This window comes from Oryx dammah, unplaced genomic scaffold (genome assembly GCF_014754425.2).
Source record: "Oryx dammah isolate SB20612 unplaced genomic scaffold, SCBI_Odam_1.1 HiC_scaffold_6, whole genome shotgun sequence".
NCBI classification, from domain to species: Eukaryota; Metazoa; Chordata; class Mammalia; order Artiodactyla; family Bovidae; genus Oryx; species Oryx dammah.
In genome coordinates, this window is record NW_024070190.1 from 29,296,930 (window position 1) to 29,310,490 (window position 13,561).

The 13,561-nt window shown below is 36.8% G+C and overlaps 1 protein-coding gene across 2 annotated transcripts in view; it reads right to left on the bottom strand.

Annotated features, from left to right (window-relative positions):
• The window catches only part of ADK (adenosine kinase), a 536,287-nt gene that overhangs the window by 31,394 nt on the left and 491,332 nt on the right, over positions 1-13,561 (bottom strand). For both annotated transcript variants that reach the window (XM_040242473.1, XM_040242472.1), the window contains exon 10: positions 82-168. In XM_040242473.1, the coding sequence (XP_040098407.1) occupies positions 82-168 (87 nt within the window). The remainder of the gene's footprint in view (positions 1-81; positions 169-13,561) is intronic.

Below are 13,561 nucleotides of genomic sequence, written 5' to 3' on the forward strand. Positions count from 1 at the left end.
AAAAATCTTGGCCATGTGGCAAAGATAGGGTTAAAGGAAATGTTTAACTTATAAGTAAGAATCATATAAGTGAGTCTGTACCTCCAACAAATGCATCTCCAGCTCCATTGGTATCAACAACTTCTTTCTGGTCTTGATCCAAGACAGCAAAAGCAGTGACTTCATTTTCTGCAATTAGAGCCAAAGCAAGGCAGAATGACTTCTCTTTGTAATACTCAATATACAAACTAACCCAGGAAAACTTAAAGCTCCTACATCATTCAAAGAGAGTGATGGAACATGAGGTCCATATTCTGTACACGAACACTTGGGAACCAAGGTGAAAAGCCAACTGTAAACAATGTGCTTTTGGTAATTTTCAGCACACAGATGCCATATGTTTTGTCCAGAGTTATACTGAGGGTGGTTCACATTTTTGAGGAATGATTGCAAATGGTAGCAGTACCTTTTTGGACAGTAAAAATACTTGAACAGAAGCTATGAACTAAAGGAAGTGCTTTCAAGTACTATATCATGGATCTCTAATAAAACAAACATCAAGCCTGGCCTACAATCCTGCCAGTGAAATCTTACTGTTCAGTCACTTAGTCATGTCCGACTCTTTGGAACACCATGGACTACAGCCTGCTAGACTTCTCTGTCCATGGGGTTTTCCAGGCAAGAACATTGGAGTGGGTTGCCATTTTCTTCTCCAGGATATCTTCCCGGACCAGGGATTGAACCCTGGATCCCTCATCTCTTGCACTGGTAGGCAGATTTTCTACCATTGAGCCACCAGCAGAGCCCTGGCAGTGAAATCTCGGATATAGTTAAAGAGCTATAAATTTAAAAAATAGAAATAATGAATCTTGGGTGTTTCTGTATAGAAAATCACAATGGCACAATAAAAATATAACTACTGTTCTGAATAATACTTCATGCCAATGGCAAAGATTACTTCATGCCAATGGCAAGGATTACTGATATTAGTTGGCTTATTACAAATAACCTAATCTGTTACTTTTTACAAAAGAGGCACTATTTCCTCCAAACCATCAGTCAAACAACAAAAGGAAAAGCTACCTCTGCCTGGGCAGAACAAAAGGGACAGTGCAATGAGCTCTTGTCTTACAGCAGTCTGGACTAGGGCTTGGTTTTTTTGACTACAGAGTAACCGAATACACTACTTTAATCCTGGCAGATGACAGTGGAATGACATTACAGTAGTCTCCCTTATCCACAGTTTTGCTTTTTGTGGTTTTAGTTACCAGCGGTCAGCTGAAGTCTAATGGAAAATTCCAGAAATAAACAATTCATAAATTTTAAGTTCCATATCATTTTGAGAACTGTCCCAATTTATCCTGCCCTGGATGTGAATCATCCCTTTGTGTGATGTATGCTTCCCGTATGTCATTCAGTAACCCCCCTGGTTACCAGACTGACTGTCACTGTACTGCAGAGCTTATGTTTAAGTAACTCTTATTTTACTTATTAATGGCCCCAAAGTACAAGAGTAGCGATGCTGGAGATTTGAATATGCCAAAAAGAAGCCATGAAGTACTTCATTTAAGTGAAAAAGTTTCTAAGATCTACAGTAAGAATGAATCTTCTATCTGAAATTGTGAAGAAGGAAAAAGAAAATCTGTGCTAGATTTGATGTTGCACCTCAAACTACAAAAGTTAGGGACATGACTGAGTGACTGGTCACACCCACACACAAAGGGTGGTTACACAGATTCAGGAACAGATCTAGACTGAAAAACATAAAAATGACTGGAGAGGGTGAGTCTGCTGATGAAGAAGTTACTGCCACATTCCTGACAGTGTTGGAACTGATTAAGGAGAAAGGATACCAGAAACACAAGTCTTCAGTGGCAATGAAACTGGGCTCTTCTGGAAGAAGATGCCCAATAGAAGCTACATTCATAAAAGTGCAAAGAAGGTACCAGGGTATAAAACATGGAAGGACAGATGAACTCTGGTCCTATGTGGCAACACTGCAGGGCATGTGAGAAGCTCAGAGTAATATGTGTAGTGTGCAGGGCAAAGAACTCACTTGCTCTCAAAAACTGTCAGAAAGCAGGGGTGACTGTCACCTCATTTATTGGATGGTTTTTTTTACTCATGTTTCATCCCACAAGTGAAAAAACATTTGCAAGAGGAAAGGTTGGAATTTAAAGTCCTGTTAATAATGGATAATGCACCTAGTCAACCTGAATTGTTATAAACATGAAAATGTTGAGGCTAGAAGTTTACAACTTCAAATACAACTTCACTGCTTCAACCCCTTGACCAGGGCATCATTCAGTTTGTCAAGGCCACATACACCTTCCTGGTATTTGATAACATTTGACCAGCAATTGATGCAGACTCCAACCTAGACACAATGTCATACTGGAAATCATTCACTATTACAGACACAATAATATTCATCAAAGCTGCAGTGGATTAATTAAACTAGAAATTATAAAGGCCTGCAGTCATGAGTGATTTTAAAGGCTTCCTGGCAATCAACAGAAAAGTTAGGAAAATCATTCACACAGTAAGAAGGATTTGCCAACATGCTTGATGAAGAAGCAGAACACATAGGAAACCATGGAGTAAGAAGTGTAACTAGATGAGAAACTGTAAGAAGTTGCTGAGTCATCAACAGAGAAGGAGAAAGATTACAAAGAAGAAAGTGAAACAGAACCAGCAATTCAGACGATACCAAAATTTGCTGAAGTCTTTCAGATTGCACAGACTTTAAAGGATAAAATTAGGGAACAAGACTCATGGATGGAATGCAGTATTAAAGTTACCCTTATTATCACTGAAGGATTCAAACACGGCAGCAAAACTTTGATGTGTTAAAAAGAGACAACTGCCAATTACCATGTTCTTCTAAAAGATTTCAGTAAAAATAAATAAATAAATAAAAGATTTCAGTGAAATAAACACAAACAAACACAAATACCCTTCAACTATCAAGGATCCCCAATCATGGACATCATCTGCTGCTGACCCCCAACCACTGACATCATGGCTTGATGTCTTCCTTCTGATGCTGTCATCAGAAAGTCAATGTCAGCTTAATAATACATAACAATCTGTGTCACTCATCTCACCTCATTTCATCACACAGGCACTGAATCATTTCCTGTCACCATAAGAAGGGTGAATACAGTACAATAAGATAACTTTGAGAAAGACAAAGAGACCACATTCATATCATTTATTTTTTTTTTTTTTTCGGTTGTGCTTTGAGGCTTATGGGATCTTATTTCTCTAACCAGGGATCTAATGTGGGTTTCCTGCAGGTGGAAGCATGGAGTCCTAATCACTAGACCACCAAGCAATTCCCATACCATAATTTTTATTACAGATTATAACTATTATATTTTATTATTAGTCGTTGTAAATCTCTTACTATGGCTAATTTATAAATTAAAACTTTACTGTAGTTATGTATGTATAGTGACAAAAAACATAGTATATAATAGGGTCTGCTACTATGCAGTTTCAGGAATCCAATTTGTTGGGACATACCCCCTGCCGGTATGGGAAACTACTGTACTTGTGATGATATCTCACCTAGAGGACATTTGTAAAAGATTGAATAGTGCTTTTTATTGGTGTCTGGAACGTCTCAAACCACCAATTTGCATCCTTTCTGGTGATAGATGTGGCCAAAAATCTGTAACCTTCAATCTCACCAAAGATGAAGGAGAGAAAAGGAGATCTTGCAAACTTTAAGGTTTTAATGAAGAACTTAAGACTTTCAAAAAGCATGTTCTGCCTGCTTTTTGCTACCTGCTACTAATGGATACTTTCAACAAGAGATAAACAAAGTTAAGATCATGAGAAAAAGATCCTCCTGGGAAGACTGATACTCCAGAAGAGGACTCATTCACTTAATGATCCCTATGACTGTAGATGCTAAGAAGACTTCGTGTTAGATGTATTTATCTAAAAACTCTAAGTACTACCTTTCCACACTTTACAACACAAGACATACATGAAGTTGACAAGGTTTTGATTAATTGGAAGTTAAGGCATAAATATCCAGGATTAAATTTCCTAGGGAGTATGTAGTATAGACTGCTATAAAGGCCAAAAAAAGAGATATAAGTAGAGTTTATTGGAAACAATTAGAAAAGAAAAGGGCTACAGTCTGGTTTATGGAAAGGTCTGTACCATAAATATTTATAAAGAAATCTGATTTTATTACTTCCAAGTACAAGTCCTACTATAAAGGGAATTAACAATTATAAACTAGAACGAATAGGCACTAAACAAGTAAAACGAGCTAAGTTAATGACACCATTACAATTTATAATAGGGTTACATTATGTAATAATATGTCTATAAAACATTTTAGGTAATAGAAGAATTAATATAAGAATTAATTACTGGATTAGAGATTTGAAAATAATTATCAATAAATGGTAAGTAAGCCACAATTAGATATAATTCCCTATTTCCTATTTAAATAAGTTATTGATTTTTAATTGGATAAATCTTTATGAATAAAACCTAATTCACACTGGGAGAATTTATCTGAATTATGTTCTTAAGAATCACGACTTTTGGTCTACATTAGCAAAAATTCTAAGTGAATGGAATTTTACTATACTTTTTTCTGGATGTATGTGTAGATTCTTAAAATCTTTTATCCTTAGGTGTCATGTGAGGTTCAATTTCCTAAAACAAAGGAGAAATATTTTCTACCTTCTGTACTTGTTAATATAAATAAATATATGAGAATATGAAGAATGTATAGAGAGCTGTAGTAAACTGGTATAGACACAGTCCAGGTTCCACTATCTGCTGCACCGTGTGTGCTCAGTTATGTCCGACTCTTCGCGACCCCACAGAGTATACAGCCCACCAGGCTCCTCTGTCCATGGGATTTTCTTGGTAAGAAAAATGGAGTGGCTTCCATTTCCTCCTCTAAGGGATCGTCTCGACCCAAGCATTGAACGTGCATCTCCTGCACTGGTAGGTAGATTCTTCACCACTGAGCCACCTGGGAATCTTTTATCTGCTGCATATGGAGAGCTATATTATGAGAACTCTTTTCAAAATAATAACCCCAAAATTCCAAGACCTTGAATGGTGTTTCAAATTACTGAAAGGGGATTAAGCAATGTTCAGTAATAAATATTCAATTATATTTTCAGTAAATTCTTATTTTGAAATACAATGATCTAAGCTGTTTTACAGAGCTATTTTTTTTTTTTAAATCCACAAACTAAGTAAATGGTTTTTTGCCAGCATGATCTACTTCATAGCCATCTAGTCAATTTATTGCATGAAAATACAAAGTACTTAACTAAATCTGAAGACCCATTTGTATGCATGGGCATTATTCAGCTAATGAGGCCCAAGAAACTCACATTACTCTAACTGGGAACTAGTTTTCAAAGGTGTGAAATGGGTCTGGAGTAGCTGTGGGAAAAGTAGTAAAAATAGCCGTTTGCCTTAGTTATAGAAAAATGACACTGTTAGTTCTGATCAAGTACGAGCTTAAGTGCTACTGTCTCTCAATTCCTCCCAATTTTTTTATAAAGTGAGAAGGGAAAGGGCTGGGAATTATTATTGTTTTTAATTAATTTTTAATTGAAGGATAATTGCTTTACAGAATTATGTTGTTTTCTGTCAAACCTCAACATGAATGAGCCTTAGGAATTCTTAAATCCCTTCCCTTTTGAACCGCCCTTCCATCTCCCTCCCCATCCCATGGGAATTATTATTATTCCTGTTTTCCAGACTTCTACAATAGCACAAAATCATGTGCTTCCCTAAACAGACAGGAAACAAACACTAACAATTCAGTTGATACCAGATTTGTTTAGTGTCAGCATCATTTATTAGATAAGACCTTAGGGTATTTTCACTCAGAACAATCAAATTTAACATACTTAAAATACAAAGCAATAAAAATCAAACATTCTCTGGACAGTTTATACAAGCAGATAATTTACTCCTCACTTTACTGTGACATATGCCTTACTTCTCAAGCACTTAAGAGGCCAGTCTGGCTAGAATCAACTATAATGTTAAGTCATTTATACTAGAGATGGTAGTTCATACAAATGTCAAAATATCTAACTCAAAAATAATAATACAAATTCAGTCACTCACTGCCACACAACCAGACTAAATGTTCCTGTAGCTTTACCACTACAAAATGAACTATGTATTTTAGCACTATACACAAAGTCCCAAGACAGTTAATATCCTTAGGAAATTTTGTTCAAGGTATATTAAAAAGCCACATATTGTCACTGTATCAAAAATGTCACCTCTAAGTTGTAGTGAAGATGCAACTGAAAAATAGAAGGCAGGATAAGAAGTAGACAGGCAGATGATTTTCAGCCATAAAGTAGACTGTAGTCAGTCACCACTTCTGCCACTGCCTCTGACGAGCATTACCAGTCATGGAAAAAAACTGAAAACTGACGGCAAAAATTTCACCAGAAAGTGATAAGCACTACTGTTTAAAAACCTGAACTTCTAAGATTCTTTGCTTGTTTTTTATTAACCTTTTTTTTGGGGGCGCCCCCCCCCGTGGAGATAATTTGAAACTGGGCTTCCCTGGTAGCTCAGTGGTAAAGAATCCATGATGTGGATTTGAATCCTGGGTTGGGAAGATTCTGTGGAGAAGGAAATGGCAACCGACTCCACTATTCTTGTTTGGAAAATTCCATGGAAAAAAGAGCCTGTCGGGTTAGTGTCCATGAGGTTGTAAAGAATCAGACATGACTTAGCGACTAAAAGACAATTTTAAACTAGCAGAAAAGTTTGAAGAAAAGTATAGAGAATGTTTATTCAGATCTATTAGTTTTTCATTTTGTCAAAATTTATCAATCCTCTGATATGTATGTATATACACATACATACATATTTTTATTTATTCTTTCAGGTCATTTGAGCATAACTTGCATATATCATGTCCTTTATTCCTTACTAATTCAGTGTGTATTTCCTAAGAACAAATATATTCTTTTAGGTTACCATGGTATAGTTGATAAATTAATAAACTTAATATTAATTAAGTTTATTAATTTATTATTATTTATTATTTCCTCTAATCTATATTCCATAATTGAATTTTATTAACTGTCCTAATAGGCTTTTTTTTTTTTTTTTGCTGCACCAGGTCTTAGTTGCAGCACTCAGGATCTTCAGTTGCGGCATGCAAACTCTTAGCTGTGGCATGTGGGATCTAGTTCCCTGAAGAGGGATTGAATCTGGGCCCCTGGCCTTGGGAGCATGGCGTCTTAGTCACTGGACCACCAGGGAAGTCCCTTAATGTTTTTTATAGCACTTTTTTTTAATCCTGTAAGATGCAGTCCAGAACCATACATTGCTTTTAGTTATGGTTTTTTTTTAATTTAACCTTTCAATTTTTGCTACAAACAATATATAACCTATAGACTCCAAATATTAATCTATGAAAAGAAAAACATGGTATAAATTCCACTCCCTAGTCTCTCCCATTTCCCATTTCTAGTCCTACTATTTTCCAATCTGGTTATCACTGTTATTACTTCCCTGTATATCTTTCTATAATTTCTCTATGTACACACAAGCAAAATACATAGTTATTTTTCTTCTTTTTATTTTAAACAACAACAACAAAAGAATAACACTATGCAGCCTGCCCTGGACCGTGTTTTTTCACTAGGCGATCTTTCTATGTTGGTAAGCAATGTCCCCATTATTTTTTATGGCGGCATAATAGTCCATTAAATGGACAGTCCTTTACTTTACTTAAACAGTCCTTTACTGATGGACTGTTAGGTTGTTTTCAATATTCAGTTATCACAATGTTTCAAAGCACTAATGTTTTTAAGTAGACTCTAAATCTAATTATTTGACTTAATAGCCAAGTCAATAATATCATTCCTACTTTATACTGGGAACTGACACAAGGAAATTAAGTTGTTAAACAAACAGCATGAAATATGCCTGTGTCACAGAATAGGAAAAAAAGAGAGAATCTAGGAAATAATTTTTCTTTTCACTATGATACACAAACCAGGATATGAGCAAAGACACCCTGCTCAGACGGCTCTAATAAACAGGATAATGAAACAGATGACAAATTCTGCTAATAATACAGATTTAGAGAACACTCCTAATTAACAGGGACTTTTGGGGGAATGAAGAACTCTGGGCTAATTTAATTTTCTGATTAAAGAAAAAGGAGAAAGTCTCTTTAGTTGGAAATCTTCCTAAATGTACTAATATAATAACATACCATGACATCCCTGCTTTAATTAGTTTAGTTTATTGAACTCAAATGAAAATTTTCTTTGATAATAGAGAATCTTATAGCACATGTTAGTGTTATTATTCTGAACATCAATCCTTATTGTAGTTCCAAATGTATAAGCGCTTTCATGAAAGGCAGAATAAATGGAATGATGGCAAGTACACTGCATTAGGACTCCACTGTTTGAGTCTGGTTTTCGCTCAGCTACTTTACTCAACAAATACTTACCAAGAGCTTATCATCTGTCAGGACCTTTGTTAGAGAGGGAGAATACAGATGTGAATAGGACAAACAAAATCTGTGCTCTCACAGGATATATATTCTAGTGAGGACAGATACTATATAAATAACACAAAAATGAAGAAGATAATTTGAAATAACAATAAATGACATTAAGGAAACAAATAGGATGAAAAAGTATGACTGGGGAGGAGAGCTAATTTAGATGGGTGCTACTTCCTCACTGAGGAGGTGATGTTTGAATTGAGACTACAGTAGCAGGAAGTAGCCACATCAGGGGTAGAATACTCAGTACAGAGGACCTGGGCTATAACAAGCTTGGTTACCCTCCATGGGTGGTATTTTGTTATATCAGCCCAAATGGACTGAAATAAATATACCCACATACATATTAAAATATGATAAATGTAGAAGTTGTCATTTTACACTGGGAGAAGAAAGTTTGTTCAACAAATTGTGATGCAACTATTTAGTAACATTCTGGAAAAAAAAAAAAACTTGTAGAATTATTTTTCTATACCCCATAGTTCATATATAAGTTCCCTACCTGAAGTGTGCTTTATCTACCTTTGATTGGAGAAGCCCACTTATCCTTAAAAATTTAATTCAAGACCAACCCCCCACCCCCTTCCCCTTCTCTCTCTTGCTGAGCAACTCATCCTTATAATTAGTTGAGACTGACCAAGACAGGCATCCATGACAAGGGGGCTTGAAGCCATAGTGGGCCAAAGTGATATTAGAGGTGAAGTAGAGATGAAGAGGCAGTGATCAAGACCATCCCCAAGAGAAAGAAATGCAAAAACAAAAACTGGTTGTTTGAGGAGGCCTTACAAATAGCTGAGGAAAGAAGAGAAGTGAAAGGAAGGCAAAGGAGAAAAGGAAAGATATATCCATTTGAATACAGAGTTGCAAAGAATAGGAGGGATAAGAAAGACTTCCTTAGTAATCAATGCAAAGAAATAGAGGAAAACAATAGAATGGGAAAGACTAGAGATCTCTTCAAGAAAATTAGAGATACCAAGTGAATATTTCATGCAAAGATGGGCACAATAAAGGACAGAAATGGTATGGACCTAGTAGAAGCAGGAGATATTAAGAAGAGGTGTCAAGAATACATAGAAGAACTATAAAAAGATCTCAGTGACCCAGATAACCACGATGGTGTGATCACTCACCTAGAGCCAGATCCTGTAGTCCGAAGTCAAGTGGGTCTTAGGAGGCATCACTATGAACAGAGCTAGTGGAGGAGATGCAATTCCAGTTGAGCTCTTTCAAATCCTAAAAGATGACGCTGTGAAAGTGCTGCATTCAATATGCCAGCAAATTTGGAAAACTCAGCAGTGGCCACAAGACTGGAAAAGGTCAGTTTTCATTCTAATCCCAAAGAAAGGCAATGCCAAAGAATGTTCAAACTACTGCACAATTGCACTCATCTCACACGCTATCAAGTAATGCTCAAAATTCTCCAAAAGGCTGCAACAGTACATGAACTGTGAACTTCCAGATGTTTAAGGTAGATTTAGAAAAGGCAGAGGAACCAGAGATCAAATTGCTAACATCCATTAGATCACAGAAAAAGCAAGAGAATTCCAGAAAAAATCTACTTCTGCTTTATTGACTATGCCAAAGCCTTTGACTGTGTGGATCACAACAAACAGTAGAAAATTCTTAAGGAGATGGAATTACCAGACCACTTGACCTGCCTCCTGAGAAATCTGTATGCAGGTCAAGAAGCAACAGTTAGAACTGGACATGGAACAACAGATTGGTTCCAAATTGGGAAAGGAGTACATCAAGGCTGTATATTGTCACCCTGCTTATTTAACTTACATCCAGAGTAAGCTGGGCTGTATGAAGCACATGATGGGATCAAGATTGCCGGGAGAAATATCAGTAACCTCAGAAATACAGATGACACCTCCCTATGGCAGAAAGCTAAGAGTAACTAAAGAGCCTCTTGATGAAAGTGAAAGAGGAGGGTCAAAGAGCTGGCTTAAAACTCAACATCAAAAAACGAAAATCATGGCATTCGGTCCCATCACTTCATAGCAAATAGATGGGGAAACAATGGAAACTGTGACAGTCTTTATTTTGGGGGGCTCCAAAATCACTGCAGATGCTGACTGCAGCCATGAAATCATAAGACGCTTGCTCCTTGGAAGAAAAGTTATGACCAACCTAGACAGCATATTAAAAAGCAGAGACATTACTTTGCCAACAAAGGTCCCGATAGTCAAAGCTATGGTTTTTCCAGGAGTCATCTATGGATGTCAGAGTTGGACTATAAAGAAAGCTGAGCGCTGAAGAATTGATGCTTTTGAACTGTGGTGTTGGAGAAGACCCTTGAGAGTCCCCTGGAATGCAGGGAGATCCAACCAGTCCATTCTAAAGGAAATCAGTCTTGAATATTTATTGGAAGGACTGATGCTGAAGCAGAAGCTCCAATACTCTGGCCACCTGATGTGAAGAACTGATTCAATCGAAAAGACCCTGATTCTGGGAAAGACTGAAGGCAGGAGAAGGGGACGACAGAGGATGAGATGGTCAAATGGCATCACCTACTTGATGGACATGAGTTTGAGCAAGCTCCGGGAGTTGGTGATGGACAGGGAAGCCTGGTGTGCTGCAGTCCATGGGATCGCAAAGAGTCAGACATGACTAAGCAGCTGAACTGAACTGAGTAGTGTTATGGAAAAAATTGAGCAATCAAACATCAATGGCTTTCTCCCTCCCTCCATCCTTCCTGTCCTTTTCTTGTGGTTTAGTCCTAATCACTGCAGTAGTGGGATACAGGATACTACTGGTATTCTAAATGGACCCCTTTCGAAATCCATGTATTTCTTCCTGAGTACAACAGTAAAGATTTTCAAATGGATATGCATGTACAAAGTTATTCTCCATTATCAATGAAGATGCTACTGATACCACTACTTCTAATCATGGGCTTCCTATTGGTAAGATTTCCTTTTAAATTGCTGGTGGTCATGACCAAGTGGGCTTTATCCCAGGGATGCAAGGATTCTTCAACATCCGCAAATCAATCAATGTAATTCACCACATTAACAAATTGAAAAATAAAAACCATATGATTATCTCAATAGATGTAGAGAAGGCCTTTGACAAAATTCAACATCCATTTATGATAAAAACTCTCCAGAAAGCAGGAATAGAAGGAACATACCTCAATATAATAAAAGCTATATATGACAAACCCACAGCAAACATTATCCTCAATGGTGAAAAATTGAAAGCATTTCCCCTTAAGTCAGGAACAAGACAAGGGTGTCCACTTTCACCACTACTATTCAACATAGTTCTGGAAGTTTTAGCCACAGCAATCAGAGCAGAAAAAGAAATAAAAGGAATCCAAATTGGAAAAGAAGAAGTAAAACTCTCACTGTTTGCAGATGACATGATCCTCTACATAGAAAACCCTAAAGACTCTACCAGAAAATTACTAGAGCTAATTAATGAATATAGTAAAGTTGCAGGATATAAAATCAACACACAGAAATCCCTTGCATTCCTATACACTAATAATGAGAAAGTAGAAGAAGAAATTAAGGAAACAATTCCATTCACCATTGCAACAAAAAGAATAAAATACTTAGGAATATATCTACCTAAAGAAACTAAAGACCTATATACAGAAAACTATAAAACACTGATGAAAGACATCAAAGAGGACACTAATAGATGGAGAAATATACCATGCTCATGGATCGGAAGAATCAATATAGTGAAAATGAGTATATTACCCAAAGCAATTTACAAATTCAATGCAATCCCTATCAAGATACTGGCGACATTTTTCGCAGAACTAGAACAAATAATTTCAAGATTTGTATGGAAATACAAAAAACCACGAATAGCCAAAGCAATCTTGAGAAAGAAGAATGGAACTGGAGGAATCAATTTGCCTGACTTCAGGCTCTACTACAAAGCCACAGTAATCAAGACAGTATGGTATTGGCACAAAGACAGACATATAGATCAATGGAACAAAATAGAAAGCCCAGAGATAAATCCACATACATATGGACACCTTATCTTTGACAAAGGAGGCAAGAATATACAATGGAGTAAAGACAATCTCTTTAACAAGTGGTGCTGGGAAAACTGGTCAACCACTTGTAAAAGAATGAAACTAGATCACTTTCTAACACCGCACACAAAGATAAACTCAAAATGGATTAAAGATCTAAATGTAAGACCAGAAACTATAAAACTCTTAGAGGAGAACATAGGCAAAACACTCTCCGACATAAACCACAGCAGGATCCTCTATGATCCACCTCCCAGAATTCTGGAAATAAAAGCAAAAATAAACAAATGGGATCTAATTAAAATTAAAAGCTTCTGCACAACAAAGGAAAACATAAGCAAAGTGAAAAGACAGCCTTCCGAATGGGAGAAAATAATAGCTAATGAAGCAACTGACAAACAACTAATCTCAAAAATATACAAGCAACTCCTGCAGCTCAATTCCAGAAAAATAAACGACCCAATCAAAAAATGGGCCAAAGAACTAAATAGACATTTCTCCAAAGAAGACATACGGATGGCCAACAAACACATGAAAAGATGCTCAACATCACTCATTATTAGAGAAATGCAAATCAAAACCACAATGAGGTACCACTTCACACCACTCAGAATGTCTGCGATCCAAAAATCTGCAAGCAATAAATGCTGGAGAGGATGTGGAGAGAAGGGAACCATCCTACACTGTTGGTGGGAATGCAAACTAGTACAGCCACTATGGAGAACAGTGTGGAGATTCCTTAAAAAACTGCAAATAGAACTGCCTTACGACCCAGCAATCCCACTGTTGGGCATACACACAGAGGAAACCAGAATTGAAAGAGACACATGTACCCCAATGTTCATTGCAGCACTGTTTATAATAGCCAGGACATGGAAACAACCTAGATGTCCATCAGTAGATGAATGGATAAGAAAGCTGTGGTACATATACACAATGGAATATTACTCAGCCATTAAAAAGAATACATTTGAATCAGTTCTGCTGAGATGGATGAAACTGGAGCCGATTATACAGAGTGAAGTGAGCCAGAA